The sequence below is a fragment of the Scomber japonicus genome, chromosome 11 (genome assembly GCF_027409825.1).
Source record: "Scomber japonicus isolate fScoJap1 chromosome 11, fScoJap1.pri, whole genome shotgun sequence".
Classification (NCBI taxonomy): domain Eukaryota; kingdom Metazoa; phylum Chordata; class Actinopteri; order Scombriformes; family Scombridae; genus Scomber; species Scomber japonicus.
The window spans coordinates 22,757,912-22,773,217 of NC_070588.1; the positions used below are offsets into that span (position 1 = coordinate 22,757,912).

The 15,306-nt window shown below is 41.0% G+C and overlaps 1 protein-coding gene across 2 annotated transcripts in view; it reads left to right on the forward strand.

The window, feature by feature from the left end:
* The window catches only part of dachd (dachshund d), a 94,400-nt gene extending 79,488 nt beyond the window's left edge, over positions 1-14,912 (forward strand). For both annotated transcript variants that reach the window (XM_053328907.1, XM_053328908.1), the window contains exons 7-11: positions 4,478-4,623; positions 6,956-7,103; positions 7,775-7,918; positions 8,996-9,064; positions 13,246-14,912. In XM_053328907.1, the coding sequence (XP_053184882.1) occupies positions 4,478-4,623; positions 6,956-7,103; positions 7,775-7,918; positions 8,996-9,064; positions 13,246-13,283 (545 nt within the window). In that variant the 3' untranslated portion in view covers positions 13,284-14,912. The remainder of the gene's footprint in view (positions 1-4,477; positions 4,624-6,955; positions 7,104-7,774; positions 7,919-8,995; positions 9,065-13,245) is intronic.
* Positions 14,913-15,306: the final 394 nt, after the last annotated feature.

The following is a 15,306-nucleotide window of genomic DNA, read 5'->3' on the forward strand; positions in this document are numbered from 1 at the left end:
CAAATGGGTTTGTGCAGCAAGCGATTTCATCTCTAAGTGAAGGGAACATTAGGGAGGGGAGAAGGAGAGAGCGATAGAGGAAAACACGCGGTTTGATTTTCATGCTGTGATAAGAGAGTGGGAGCCAAATGTTACCTGTTAATCTAGCCCAAACCGACCGGGGCTCTTGACTTTGTCCCCCAGCAGGGATGGGGCAAACACTCATTTTCCTCTCTCCGTGATGAAAAGGAAATTAGCTTAAATGTGATGAGGGCACATTAGTGTGTGTGCCGTGCGTGTGTGTGTAATGAGTGTGTGTGTGTGTGTGTGTTGTGGGTTTTTTTTTTCTTTCTTTCTTTCTTTCTGTCTTCTTTTTCTTTTTCTCTGTGCATTTTCCGAGCACTACATTACACGCACATGTGCACAACATATGCAAGTGATAGTCATTCTAAAGGAATCTGTCTCATATGGATCATCACACACACACATCCTCACAGTACATCCTGCAGGTTCTTACTTTAACAAAAAAGTGTGCCTACAATACAATCTAACCCTCCACCAGTTGGATTATGTACTATCATCTTCAATGTTTCTGTGAATAAATTCAAGTCGGCCTTTATTAACACTTGGAAATCCTACTTTTCAAGGTGGGAAGAGACATCAAACAATATCTGGAGTTATTTGGAAATAAGCTTACACCATACACAGTGCCGGTTTAGAGCTATCACACAGTTAAGACTGAATTTATTTTGCATGAGGGACCCTTCAGAGTGCAGACACTTGCAAGATAAGCTGATGTTTTTTAAGTGCTCAGATTGCATGCAACTACTTTTTTTTATTATTTTTTTCCTCCCCCAGCTCTGCATCACTGCATTTGTAGCAGAAGACAGATATTTCCCCTGACAAGATTTTTCCAAATCCGGTGCTTTAAGTGCAGGTGGAATAATGCTGTGTTCGCTGCTAATGGCTGTCCGAGAGGTCATAACTACTCCATTTGAAGGAGGGTGGTTTCTCCGCAGCCCTGGCAGGTCAAATCAAATGTAATTGTGCAGTGGAAAGCAGTGCCTTGCTTTGTGTTGCCTGTGCTGACAATCTCCAGGTTTAGCATTCAGTTCTCCTGCTGGGAGGAACACAGGTTTGCAAGGACAAAGGCTTCACCTGTCAATATATCACACTGACTGGCCAGCCAAATGTACCTCTGCTCTCCCTCTCTCTTCCCCTCCTCTCTCTCCTATCGCTCTTCCTCTCTGTCAGTCTTTCATTCTTTGCACACCCATTCTATTGCGGCCTCCTCTTCCTCAGACTCTGCCTCACCTATCTATCCATCCATCTTCTGTCTTCGACCATCTATCTCTCGTTCCTGGCATCCTCCTCGTCCTCTTTCTCTCCCTCTCTCCCCTCTCTTTGTGTGTCTTTCTGTATCTTCCTCTCCTCCTCTCCCACTACCTTCGTGTGAGGACTCAGCTGAAATGTCCTAAGGGACCCAGTTTCAAACACAGGAACCAGAAACATATGGCACATTTTCAACTCCCAAGGTCAATTACAGCTATTTATCCAGAGATTGCAGCTAAATTTCCCAAGGTTTCTTCTAGATTTACCACAGATTGCAATGTGTGTCTGTCACATTTTAAATCAGGCCAGTTTCCCCTGCTTCTCCTCACTCCCTACGACTTTCCATCAAATATTTCAAAGGCTTTCAAGTGGGTTTTAGACATGTTTTATCTCTGGTTATCATGTGGCCCATCTTTTTTGCCTCAGCATTGCTAGGTCCAAGTGCCGCTTGCAACACAAATCTAATAACATGTAAATTGGAGATAAGCCTAGATCCCTCCAAGTGATATTTTTTACATTCATAGTTTGTCAAGTCAATTCCTAGGCCCCTGTTTTAGCAGCACAACACATGAGGAGTGAGAAAATTAACTGGATAGGTGATTCATCATTGCTAGCACACTGTCAAGGACTCCCTCTGCAGCTATTGAGAGCAGGGTGGAGGAGGAGGACGGAGAGAGGAGGGGGGCGTTGTTTTAAATTATGGCATTTCATTCAGAATGCATTGTATTTACAGCGTCCCATTTTTATTTGTGGCTCCTATTATCCGCCGAAACAGTTGTGCATGAAATGTTATTTGTGACAGGGGTGACCTGCGAGTGTTTTTCCACACAGTATTTCATAGCCGGGGCCTTAACTGTACCTTTACCGTACGGTAAGCACAAGAGGCTGTCACAGCTGCTGTTGGCAGCCTTGCTAGTGGAGAAATATCACCTGGAAACAGAGCACTCCATTCCACCGGCCCCCATCACTCCAACGCCTGTCGCTGTAATTAAGTTGAAGTCAATGATTCTGAAGCGATGGTGAGAAATAAACATGCAAACACATGCCAGCATTTGCAGCCAGGCACCAAGAAGGAGAGAGGGGGGACGGGAGGGGGGGGGGGGTAGATAAAGAGAGAGTGAGAGAAGGTGGGGGCAACACCATTAGAAGCATAGAAAGCACAGATCTAGATCATGTTCCACTGGAATTTACATTTGAGTTTCATTAAGCCAGTGTTGATTATATTGATTGAATTAGCCACTTATTAGCTTCCTATTTATTTTCCTTCCCCCCCCCCCCCCCTTGTTCTTTTTTTTATTTTTTATTGAAATGCCTGTATTTATGAATAGCTCCTGGTGGAAATGTTATCTGACAAGAGGTGCTGTACGGTAGTTGGAGTCTGTCGAACAAAACACGCTGTTTGCTTTTCCCAGAGCATGACAGGTTGTTTCCCCTGCAACAAAGCCATCAAATATTCTGTGTGATCCAACATTGTGTTGAGGGGAGGCCTGCTGAGTGGAAAGCCGGAGTTTGTTAAAGCAATGATTTATGATTAATGCCAACTCTAAATAAGGGACAAAGTGCCTACAGTACAAATCAATTACAAAGCTACAACAGCAGACCTTTCCCCGAGGTCTACTAACGTCTCTAGTTGTTATGGTGATTTTATTGGAGGTGGGTGATGCATGCACATAATGCATGCAATACATCTATATCAACCTGAGCTGGAGCCAACTGTAATGCTTTTGATCTTTGATTAGTTATTTTATTGAGATAAAATGGGACTTTCATGTTGTACCACTGTATAAGCAGAGTGCATTTTTATATCTCCACGACGACGCCCACCTCAAAATGCAGACAGGACTGCACCAAACAAAACAAATTACCGCAGGAGTGGCTTCTTAAAAGTAGGCAATTCATTATTTTTATGAAGTCAAATTATAAACAAATTTTAATCCATTAGGCAACCATCCATTCTAATTAATCAACAGGAGTGAACTCCATCTGAAAAAGGAGAAAGGTTGTTTACTCTCTCCACGGACCAGCGGTGCATATTTCACCATCTTCTCCTCTCAGAGAGGAGAGAGGGGAGAAAAAAAAACCTTCTCCAAATTACAAACCCAAACTGTGAATCCTAACACTCGACTTTTGGCGCGTAGATGTTTCCAGGGCATTTGCAGATGCTTGAAATAATCTCCAATGTTTTTGCTCAATCTGCTCTGAGGATGGGTGAAATAAATACTTTAAACTAATTAATGTAGGACCAGCTGTTCCCAGCATTTGGCTGGCGTTGGTGAATATTGATGGGAGGGAGAGGCAGGGCTGTTCAGCTCCACTCGCTGTTTGTACAAGATTCAGCCTGCCACATAAACAGATATGAATACTGGATGAGAGCAGAGAGGTGCTGTGCACGACACAGCCAGGGCTCCACATTACAAATAAAACTTTTTCCCCCTTTCATTAAATTAACAATTAAACAGCTGATGGTGCAGACTTCCTGCGGTGATCTTTTTAGACTGGATGTGTTTAATAAACTGTCTCGCTGCAAGATGGTAGCACTTACAAATTGCTGGCTTGATAAAAGCTCATCGGACAAAAACATGTGTCAGATCGGATGGGACAACAAACGGCCGTGTCTGACATACTGTTTTAGTTTGACCGGGCCGTATCTGTGTGTATGTTTGCCTCCTGCCTCTCTCTCCCTCCCTCTCCTGTTCCTCTTTCCTCCTCTGAGGCCTGGTGGAGAGGCTGGACAGCAGATGGCAGGGCCCTACCCCTCTGCCGGTGATGAATGGAGGATGATGTCATCTCGGGTTTGACAGGCACCCGTGCGTGCATACACAAAGGAAGCCCGAGCCTTTGGGGTCGAACTGCGGGCCTGCTTCTGATTTTGGTGTCCACATGACATCTCTTAAATGGGGGAAGCTGGATTTATGTCCCGGTTGATATTATTTAACCCCACACTGAAGCCTTGAGAAGAAGCAATACAAAGGAATCTCAAAGGGCCCGGTCCACTATTATTGTGAGAGGAGAAGGAGGGGAGAGCAGAGTCATTGCTTCTGGTCAATTTGAGTCAGGGTAGACAATATGTGTCAGAATAGTCCCAAAACATATTCTTGGAAGTTTTACATTTTGTTTGTTTTGGTATAAATTATGAATCCATTTTTTATTGTATTTTTTTTTGCAGAGGACAACACAATGTGCACCCCAACAGCAAGAGACAGCTACGAGAGGTTGTCATTGGCTGGACAGGGTCTGCCTCCTGGCTTCCCCTCACCCTTCCTCTTCCCAGATGGCTTGTCGTCAATAGAGACTCTTCTCACCAACATACAGGTAGAGTATTGTCCCCTGACAGTAACAAGACAGAGTTAGCACATTTTGACACGACTGGCTCCAACAGAAAGAGACAGGAGGAGTAACAGAGGGAGGAGTTTTTATTTAGACTATACCTTTAAACCATGGAGACTTTTAAAGCCACTGTGTGTCAAATTTTAATATGATTAAAAATGATTCTGAGGCTGCAGGTTTTTGTTGATAGGATAACCCTGATCCAGTTTATGTGTGGGATACTTTCTAATCCTGCATATAGTTGCCTTAAAACTAAGACATTTCATTTCCAGCTCAGACTGCTTAAAACCTCTCCAGCAGAAAGTAGTGTAACATTCTTACACTGTGATAAATTGTAAGGGTGTGGAAGTCAGTGTTGATGGTCGGCCATACAAAGTATTCCACAATAAACCTGTGTGTATGAATCATCTTTTACTAGCAGTCAGCACTGGTTTTCTTTTGTAACCATCATGGTAATCTTTTCAAAACCTCACAAGGAGAGAATCAGAGTTAATTCATGACCTTTGAAAGCTACTTAATAGCTTGTTCAGATGTCCATGACAAATGTGCAAATCTTATGTGGAAATAGCTACTAAGTGGGCCTTGATACACACACACACACACACACACACACACACATACACATACACACATACATATCATTTAGAATAGTTTGTCATCAGTGCATGAGGACTTTGCTCGAATTACTACAAAGAATCTATTTGTACCCAGAGAAGAAGCCAATCAGGTGTGTTGTTTCTGGAATCAGGTGATTTAACAACCAGTTGAATGTTTCATTTCCAAAAAAGTGACTTCATATTTTAGTTTTTGTTTATTTTATTGACATATTGAGATACTTTTTTTGCCAGTTAAAAGTCACCTAGTTGCCTCTCTGTAAGAGCTCAATTGAATCAATAAAGTGGACATCACCCATCTTCCTCCCTCCCTCCGACACACTGAACGTGAACATTAGCACTACAGCTACACACATCTGTAAATCTGCCCACTTTAACAACACCCATCCACACACACACATACAACCACACACACACACACACACACACACAGACACACGCAGGTCTTCAGCTCTCAAACACCCTCAGTCAGAAAGATGAATGTATTTGTCGTCTGTCTGAGTGTAATGATGTGTGTACACTGCTGCCCTTCTCATTGCACTTGTACCACCGGCATCACAGTCCTGCCTCTCCTTTGGCTCAGCGCGGTAATTAGAAAGCCACAAGTAAACCCAGTCGTGAGCTCCCAACACTCCACTAAGTCATCTTTGATAATGATCGTCGCCTTGAATATTTATATACAAATCAACAAAATGAAACCATGCAGAAAATGAAGATAAAGCAACTTGGAGTAAATTGGGGTCAGAAGAATCAACAATTAGTAAGATATAGCCCAGTGCATTTGATATAATTGCGTGTGGATGGGGAATAATTGTGATGAAAATGGCCGACGCACTGTACTGCTTTTCATGCGAGAGGACGCAGTATCTCTCAATGCAGTGACTGTCAGGAGTATATTTGGAATGGCAGTAATGTAATTGATACATGATGAGATACTTGTCATTCATATTATTCATCCCCGCTGCGCTGGGTGAGGAGCTCGAAAATGTGCTACAGAGACTGATTCTGTCTATTTACACCAATCCAGTTACAAATGTCAGCTGCGTGAAAGAATATAGACATAACCCAGAGATTAAAGATGCTGACCTTGCCTTTTATAAGCCTTTTTAAGGGATTCTTTAAGGGACTGGAGCTGTGACCAAAAATCTCAACTTTTAAAGGTGACATTGTTGGATTTCTTTGGATTTTTTTCCCCCCTCCTAGTTCAGTTCAGAAAGCTCCAAAAGTGTTAATGTTTATCCTCACTTGTATTTCACACCTTTGACCAAAAGGGGTCAGACATACTCAGCACTCTCACATTAGCAATCATCATTAATTATTATTTTTTAAGGATTACTAATACAAAAAAAAAAAAACCCAAACTGTGGCAGATCTGTGTGTTAGTGTTACCGGAGCTGAGCTGTGAAGTAAGCTGTTGCGCTAAAAGATAATGACATCTTCTCTGACAAAAGAAAATGGCAAAAAGGTGGTAATTCGCCTGAAAGGAATCCTGGAGCAGCAGTCAGCTTCTGGCTGGGCACTACAAAGAACTGCTGTGACATACTTTCAGTGTGGTTTGCTGTCACTTCATCTTGAAGCTCTTAAATAGCCTACATCACTCTCTTTCTTTCCCTGCTCCCCTCTCCTCCCACCTTTTTTCTTTTTTTTCTTTTTCTTGTACAACTCTGTGATACGTGTGTGTGTGTATGTGTGTGTGTGTGCAGGGCCTGCTGAAAGTGGCAATTGACAACGCGCGGGCTCAGGAGAAGCAGGTGCAGCTGGAGAAGACAGAGCTGAAGATGGAGCTGTTCAGAGAGAGGGAGCTCAGGGAGACTCTGGAGAAGCAGCTCGCCATGGAGCAGAAGAACAGAGGTACCGCCTGACGACTACCTGGCACTGTTTCCCTGTCAGCCTGTGTGTGTGTGTGTGGCGTGTGTGTGGTGTGTGTGTGCGCGTGTGTCTGTGTGTGTGCATGTAAATGTGTGTACTTACAAGGCCTGCGCTCATGTAGACGTGATAGCACTTGAATGTGCGTACACAGCTCTGCATGCATGTTTAATGTTTCTTATTGAAACCCTGACATACAGTAAAGCCGCTGTGTGTTTCTTGGGTTACAGCGATGTGCTTAGCGCCGGCTTTTCCTGCTCTTAGACAGTTCACATAATTGGAAATACGTATTAACTTGAGAGAAACGGAGAGAGAAGCTCTCCGTCTCATGTTAAATGCATTAGCTTCATATGCTAACTGTGTCGTTTATGTTTAATGAGAAAAATTCATGAAAAATATCCCAATAAACGTATCAGTTTGCTTTAACTCCCTCAAGCAGTTTGCTAAGTCATAGTCAGTATTTGCTCAGATTTTTTTCTTTCTTAAGGAGAATCTTTAGATATAATGAAATATTAAGCCTTAATTGATTTTTCTATCACAGAGTGCTAGATGAAGAGACCTTCTTATCATCTTTTCAGACCAAATTAGACTCCACTAATTTGTTCCCAGAGCTTATTTATTTCATCCTCAATGTTGTTTCCCTCCTACATTTTTAGCAATCATCCAGAAGCGTCTGAAGAAGGAGAAGAAGGCCAAGAGGAAACTCCAAGAAGCTCTAGAGTATGAATCCAAGAGGAGAGAGCAGGTTGAGCAGACTCTGAAACAGCCCTCGCCTACTGACAGCATGCGTTCACTCAACGGTCAGACCCTCCACAGAGAGACACTGTCACTTTCACTCTCTACTCTTTCAAGCATCACACAGCTCTCTGTACAAAAAAGTTCAATATCATTTATTGGGAGTTAAATGTTGAAGTCAAAGATGAAAAAAAAAACCCAATAATTTTATGATAAATAGTTTACATATAAAAGATAAAATAATTCACAAGTTAAATAGCATCTCATCACTAGTTTGGCCTTTGGCACTAGAGCTGCAGTTATTTCCATTATTGATCATTCTTGTCGATGATGCTCTTGATTATTCAATGAATAGTTTAACGTGTGAAATGTTTATTAGTTCTCAAAGGTCTCATTTTATCCTAGCAACAATCCAGAACACATATTACACAACATATTCACTTTATTACAGTTTACAGTTACATCTGAGAAGCTGCATACAGAGAGAGCAATTAGCATGTTTGCTTGAGAAATGACTGAAAAGATTACAGTCATAAAAATAGTCTGTGATTCATTTTCTGAGTTAATCAGCCGATCATTTGTGCACAGCTATATATGAAAGTATCACAGTCTAGTCATGTGGTGTAAACTTGTCAATCAAAGTACTGTACAGGCTGCAAGTAACTACATTGACTCAAGAGCTAAACCTTAATATAGCAGTCAGAGATGAATTCATGTTGCAAAGTGAAGGTTTTATATAAGAGTGAGATATCTGATAATGTATTCTATATATGTTAGTCAGCAATATTGGTATTTCTTATACATAAGATCTTAATCTGCATTGGTAGTGGTTGTGTAGTCTGACAGCAGCCTAACCCTAACCTTAACCCACCACTACACTCCTGTACATTTACTTAAGCAAACATTTAAAAACAGGCTCTCACTTCTTTTTTTAAAGGATTATTACACCAAACTGTTAAATCAAGGATAAGTGTTTCCTGCCACTGATAACAATCACACAGAACAGAACAGTCTCATCTGAAACACACCTCGTAGGCTCGGGGCCCCTCTCTCGTTTTTGAATGAGCGATGCTGTGAAACTGGCACTGTGATAGGTGGATGTCAGAGATGTTTAACGGTGGCGATCCCTCTCCTCTTTGCAGACTCTCTGACCCCTGAGATGGAGAGTGACCGCAGCAGTGGAAGAACAGATGCTGAAAGGACAATACAAGGTACAGGGGCTCAGATGAGACAATAAATCTCTCTCTCTTTCTCTGGCTCTCACTCTTGCTCTCTTTTTCTCAGCCTCCAACCCCTCCTCTCTTTCTCTCTCTCCCTCTCTCACACACACATACACACACAGCTTCAGTTTATGAACATTAGTGTTTCTGTGCCTGCTGTTCAGGCATACAGCTCACCATCTGGGCCACAGCACTAGGTCAAGATCATTGGTTTTGTGTAGAAATAATATTGTTTTATACATGACTTTTAGTGGCTCGGATGCTTTTAGGAAACAAATATTTATAGAGACAAAACTCTGTACAATGCAGCAGGTAAAATAACAGAGCAACTAAGCTGGAAGGTCACACAGAAAGAACGAAAGAAGTGGTTTGTTTACAGCTCAGGAAACACTAATGAGTCGTAAAACCACAGAAAAAAGCAGTGGAATCCCCCCTTTGATAGTAATAAAAGGGGGCAAATCAATCCATTTTATGAATAAGCCTTGTACATTTTTAATGGTTTGTTTGTTTGTTAGCCTTGGGGGTACAGTGTGTGTGTTTGGGGAAGGGTGCTCCAGCGATAACCTCTGTAGACTGTCTGCTATCTGTGTTTACCCAGATACAAGACACCTTGCAGAGGTTGAATATCCTCATTATTACTCGAACGTCTTCCTTTAATACGCCTCAGCTGCGTCTGCTCAGAATTGCCCTTATCAGCGGGAGAGGTCCCAATTTATCCGCGAAAAATGCTCCGTGTAATTTGCTGTGAAAAGTGGAAAATATTCATCTTTGTGTGCAAGAAGAAGTTGGCTCCCTTTAACTCTTTAATGTTTGATTATTCTACTTGAACTGATATTTTGTGAAAGGGCAAAAAAAAAAAAAAAAAAAAAGAAAAGAAAGAAAATGTACTAAGAGAAATGATGACTCCTCCTTAATTAAATGTCATTCAGCCACTGTGGGGATCTGAAAGGGGGTTTGATGTCCCAAAAAAGGAAATCCATATGTCATCATTTAAATAAAAAGATAACTTCCAGATACAGCGTAATTATAGCCCCCTATTTCATACCAAATTAGTATATTTAGCCATTTTAATTTTACACTTATATGAAGAGCTGGCTCTTTGTAGTCTAATTGTATCAAATTAAATGTGATAAAGCTTTACATTTATAGTGACAGCATCCATTGTCCTGCTCATATATATATATAGTTTAAATCTCTTTTTTTAATGGTTGTGTTTTTCTATCTATCCCTGTTAGAAGTGGTCATAGAACATATAATTTTTCTGACTTCTCAATCACTCTGATCATTGCCTCTAAGAGTTGAATGAAGGAGGAAACTGAATAACAGGCTGCACTTTTGTGTTTTTTTGTTCAATTAGAGAAGCATTTGTCTGCCACCCATGTCTCCTCTGCTCTACTCTGCAAGCCTCGCTGTATAATTAACCTCAAATGGCAAAAAATGATGTTGATAAATTACACAAGCAAAAAAAAAAAGGGGGGGGGGGGGGGGGGGGGAGAACAAGCCTATCACTCGCATGAAAGCCGAGAGAAATGTGTTGGTATATTCTCAACTCCAAACCTAGGGGAGGCGAATGGAAAGAGAGAGAGAGAGGAAGAGATGGAGAGAGAGAGAGAGAGAGAGAGAGAGAGAGAGAGAGAGAGAGAGAAGGGGGGAAAAATAATGAGGGCATAATTTTAGAGAACTAATTATTTCTATTTGTCTTTTGTCACACTTCTCTAATTCTGCGATATTAACACAGTCTGTGTTTATTAATTGCTTTTACAGTGTTTTGAATCGGGTCCAAGAGGGAACGTGGGTCTTTTCACAGGCAGACAAGCTACTGGGACTGTACCTCGCCAGTACTGCCTGGCAACGGTGCGCCTGTGAATATCTCTCCCAGTATCTTCTCTGGTTCCCTGCCGCTTCCCCACTCGATGTGTTCGGCAAGTTTACACGACCCTGTGCACAGAGATAAAGTTCTTTGTTGCAAGATTAAACATCAAAACAGTTAAAGTGAAATTAAAATTAAATGAATGAATGTCACTGAAGCAAAAAAGACTGTAATTAATGGATCCCTTAATTGTCTTCATAAAATATTTGCATGGGCATAATTTGCATAATTTACATGTATTAATTAATCTTTCAAAGGAATTTTATGCTGAGAGAAGCCAAAAATTCCCTTTGTTTTATTTAGCATCTAATGAAATATTTATCCTCTTTAATGAACTTTTCATCTTGATTTGAATATAAAAATACTAAAGTTTTAACATATTTTAATGAGGCAGTCTTTCATAAAACAATGTGTCAAGACGTCACCGATTTTTTAAAAACATTTCTTTTCTTTTTTTCTTTTTTTTTGCCACGCGCGTATGCAAAGCAGATGTTTCAACATTTGCGCCGATGTTGCGCGCCGATTCCAAAACGGATGTGAATCAGTACCGTTTGCTTAACAAGCCTCATTACCGACCCACCCCTACCCCCCCTACCCCCCTACCCCCCCTACCCCCCTCCCACACCCCCCAATCTTTCATGAGGATTTTATCTATCAGAGGTAAAACGCTGCAGTGTCTTTAACGTCTTAACGACAACTGTGAGTCTGATGCAGGCAGACAGGCTGCGAGGTGAGTGTGTGTGATGTCTCATCTGCTCTTCTTATGAAAAGGCATTTGTGTGTGTGTGTGTGTGTGTGTGTGTGTGTGTGTGTGTGTGTGTGTGTATCAAGTTGTACATCCCGGCCCACACTCTTAGTTCCCTCCGTCGGCCCCCTCCTCGGCTTTATGTTCTTCGTGGCGCTGCATTCATGCTGTAATGACTTTTACACAGAACTTGGTGGTTGTTGCTTGAATAGAGGCAGCCAGAGTGCAATGCCTTTGAGACCTACGGCAGTGCTGGGTAATTAGCCTGTGTGTTTGTAACCCCCCCTCCACCCCCCCCCCCCCCCCCTTCTCCCTCCCTCCCTTTCCTCACCCTTCCCCACAACACACACATACTGCAAACACACCACATGCACAACATGCCTTTGTTTTCTCCTCTCTCCATTCCAGACAGTACATAAAACGCTGGCTGGAAGAGAGATCAGCACTAATTGATAAAAAATTGATCATTTAAAGGGTGCAGATTTCAAATCCAACCAATTCTGAGCCATAAAGTAAGATCTTTTTTTTTTTTTACAATAGACAATAAAGTGATGCTTAAATAGTGTGTACCAGCAGAGCACTGTAAGACATTTGTAAGCAGGTGTCTCCTCCACGTCTCTGCAGAATAGGAGTCAAGCGTGGTCTCCGATGTCCTGCGCCGCCTGTGTCATGTCCAACAACTTGTGCTGCTTAAACGTCTTTGTGTGCGTTTTGTCTTTAACGTTGAATTATTTAGACTCGCTGCCATAGAGAGGTGCGCTCCTTAAAGGCATTACTGTAGCGTTCTCCGGCAGCGGGGAAAAAAAAACAAAAAACGTGAAGGTAATAAACGTCAAACGTGCTCCTGAGCTGTGCCTAACAGATGCTTTTACCAGCTCAGCGTCGGAGCGGCGCTGCTCGCTCAGGCGAACACTCAGACAAGGAGTGTTCGCCTGAAAATGGACAAAGCTCGTTAGGTTAGAGGTGTCTGGAGATAACGCGGCGGAGGAATGTCTGCCATTTTCAATAAACACTATTTCCATGCAGGAAATGTCACTTAGAGAGAGCTCTGCATCATGAGTGCAGCATTATGTTCAAACAAGCGTATCAGTAGAGATGTCTTAAACACATGTGGCATACAATTCTGATGTCTAGAGTGCTTATCATAGCTGCTTTTACACTGTGTGTGCTTTGTTGGTAATGAAATATGCATTTTACAGTGGGATTATATCCTGAGTGATGTGCTGTGTATGATCTTAAATACAACCATTGAACTATTTAGAAGATAATCCAATAAACGGCATAGTTCACACATGATCATCGCTCTTATTTCTGGAATCAGTATTTTCTTCTTTATTACTGTACATCATATTTAATCATATTTGTCACAGTTCCTCACTTTATCTCATCCTTATATCGCTTTTTAAATCCATAGCAATGCATCTGAAAAATCCAAAGACTAGAGGGCAACATTTTGAAGTTACGTTTCATCAACAATCACATCCTGAACAGTGCGTTTGCGTCAGCAGGATGTTAGCTGTTGGCTAATCTTTGGCTCCTGTGTGTCCTCTGTTGCAGATGGAAGACTGTTCCTGAAAACCACAGTGATGTACTGATAAGGCCGCGAGGAGCTGGAGGAAATAAAAAATTTTAAAAAAGGAGAAAAAAAAAAAGAAAGAAAGAAAAGAAAATCCATGAAGATTCTCAAGAGCCCTTATCCAGGCTGATTTAGTTGTGGGGAAGAAGTCAAGCTGCTTGTAGGAGTTCAATGGAAATGTTGCTGTGTTCACCTAAATGCTGGAGGATGTTGTGTCTGAATGTAGAGTAAGAAGTCTTTTTTTCTCACAGAGGCCAACATTAAAAAGTTTGATAGAGCGGCTTCTGACGTAACAGTATGGCCAACGTTGAAGGATAAACATATATATTGAGCACAGTAAAAATGTACCCATGGTACACTGTTGGTAATAGCCCATAAATTCACAGCACTGAAGATTTTTATACTGTATCTCAGCCAGCGAGAAAGCTTTGAAAAAGAAATCCGACTGAAGTTTTGTTTTTGTATTTCAAATTGAATTTTGAGAAGCAAAAAAAAAAAAAAAAAAGAGAGACACGTGGAGATGAACCTTGTGAGGAGGAGAAAAAAAGAATCTATCCATGTGTTCATTAAAAGAGAAGACTGATGTTTGATTTTCATGTTTTCTAAATTAGATGACAATACAATCAAGTTTCCTTTTTACCATTGTTGTACATACAAGATCTGATGATAATGATAGGAAGACTCACTATCGAACCCGAGTGGATTGATAAGGTATGTGTATATAACGTTAAGAGGTATTGTGTATGCAGTAGAGCTATTAGGCAAACAATGCCACCATTTATATAAACCTACAGTTTTGTTTTGTTCTATTTCTGAGCCATCATTCTTTCCTATAGCTGCCATTTTTTGGTGAGAAAGCATGCAGGCATGTAAATGTTTGTCCTGGAATTATGATATTTAATAAATCCTATATTGTGCTGAACAAATACTAGGGTTGATTCACTCGAGCCCAAATGATTTTGAAAGCATAATTATCAAACAGTTCACTTTCAAATGGAGAATTTTGCTGTCAATAGTACTGTAATCTTTGTAACAGAGGTAATATTTCTTGGAATTTACTGTACATTTTTGTCATGAGACACTCAAGATCAGCACCTCTCAATGCTTTTTTAAAAAAATAAATAAATAATGCAAACTAATTATGATCACGTGTCAGCTTGAGAAACCCAAACAATCAGTCATGACACAACTTTTCCAAACTGAACGCCATTTAATTACATTGCCCAAATCCTTGTTCAACCCTTGTACACAAACACCAACTTTTCTCTCTTTTTTTTTATGATATCCTGATGGAGAATTTAAAAAAAAAAAAATGTTCATAATAAGTTATCATTTTCCTGTTACTTTCCCTGAAGACTTTTTGGATCTCGGTGCTGAAACACCTGTGTATATTCTCTAGACATAAGCTGATGTCAGTCCTTTAACTGCAAACCAGTTTAGACCTTATGTGTTACAATCAGGAGAAGAGGAGTGTCCCATGTTCACAATGTGTTTGTTCTTTTTGTTCTCAATGGAGTGTCTAGGTCTGTTGTCACTGATAACTTATATAGCTTCTCGAATCATCTCTTCATTGTACTTCAAATTCAAATAAAGTTAACATGTTGATGATAACTACGTGAGTTAACTGTGTTTGCCCGACGGGTCTCGGCCGCACTTTGGTGCAGAGTTGTTACAAGTTGCACATGACACTGATTTAACATTCCAGATACAGCTCGATAGTGGAAAAGGCCACCTACACAATAAACTTGTAGATCATCGCCGCTGAGACCGCCAGACATAAAGAATGGAGATGATCTGATACACATGTAGGCAAATATTCAGGGGGAATGGGGTGGGGTTGGGGGGGAGAGAGGGAGGAGGGGAGGGGAGGGAGGGCAGCTCCTTTTGTGTGTGTGTGTGATTTTGAATCATTCTTGTGTTTTTGGCGTATTCTTTTTCAAAACCTTTACAATCAACCTTCAGTCTTTGAACTCATTTCTATGTATTACTGTATGTATGACCTTTAAAAAAAAAACATTGCAGGTATACTGTACTAAAAATAA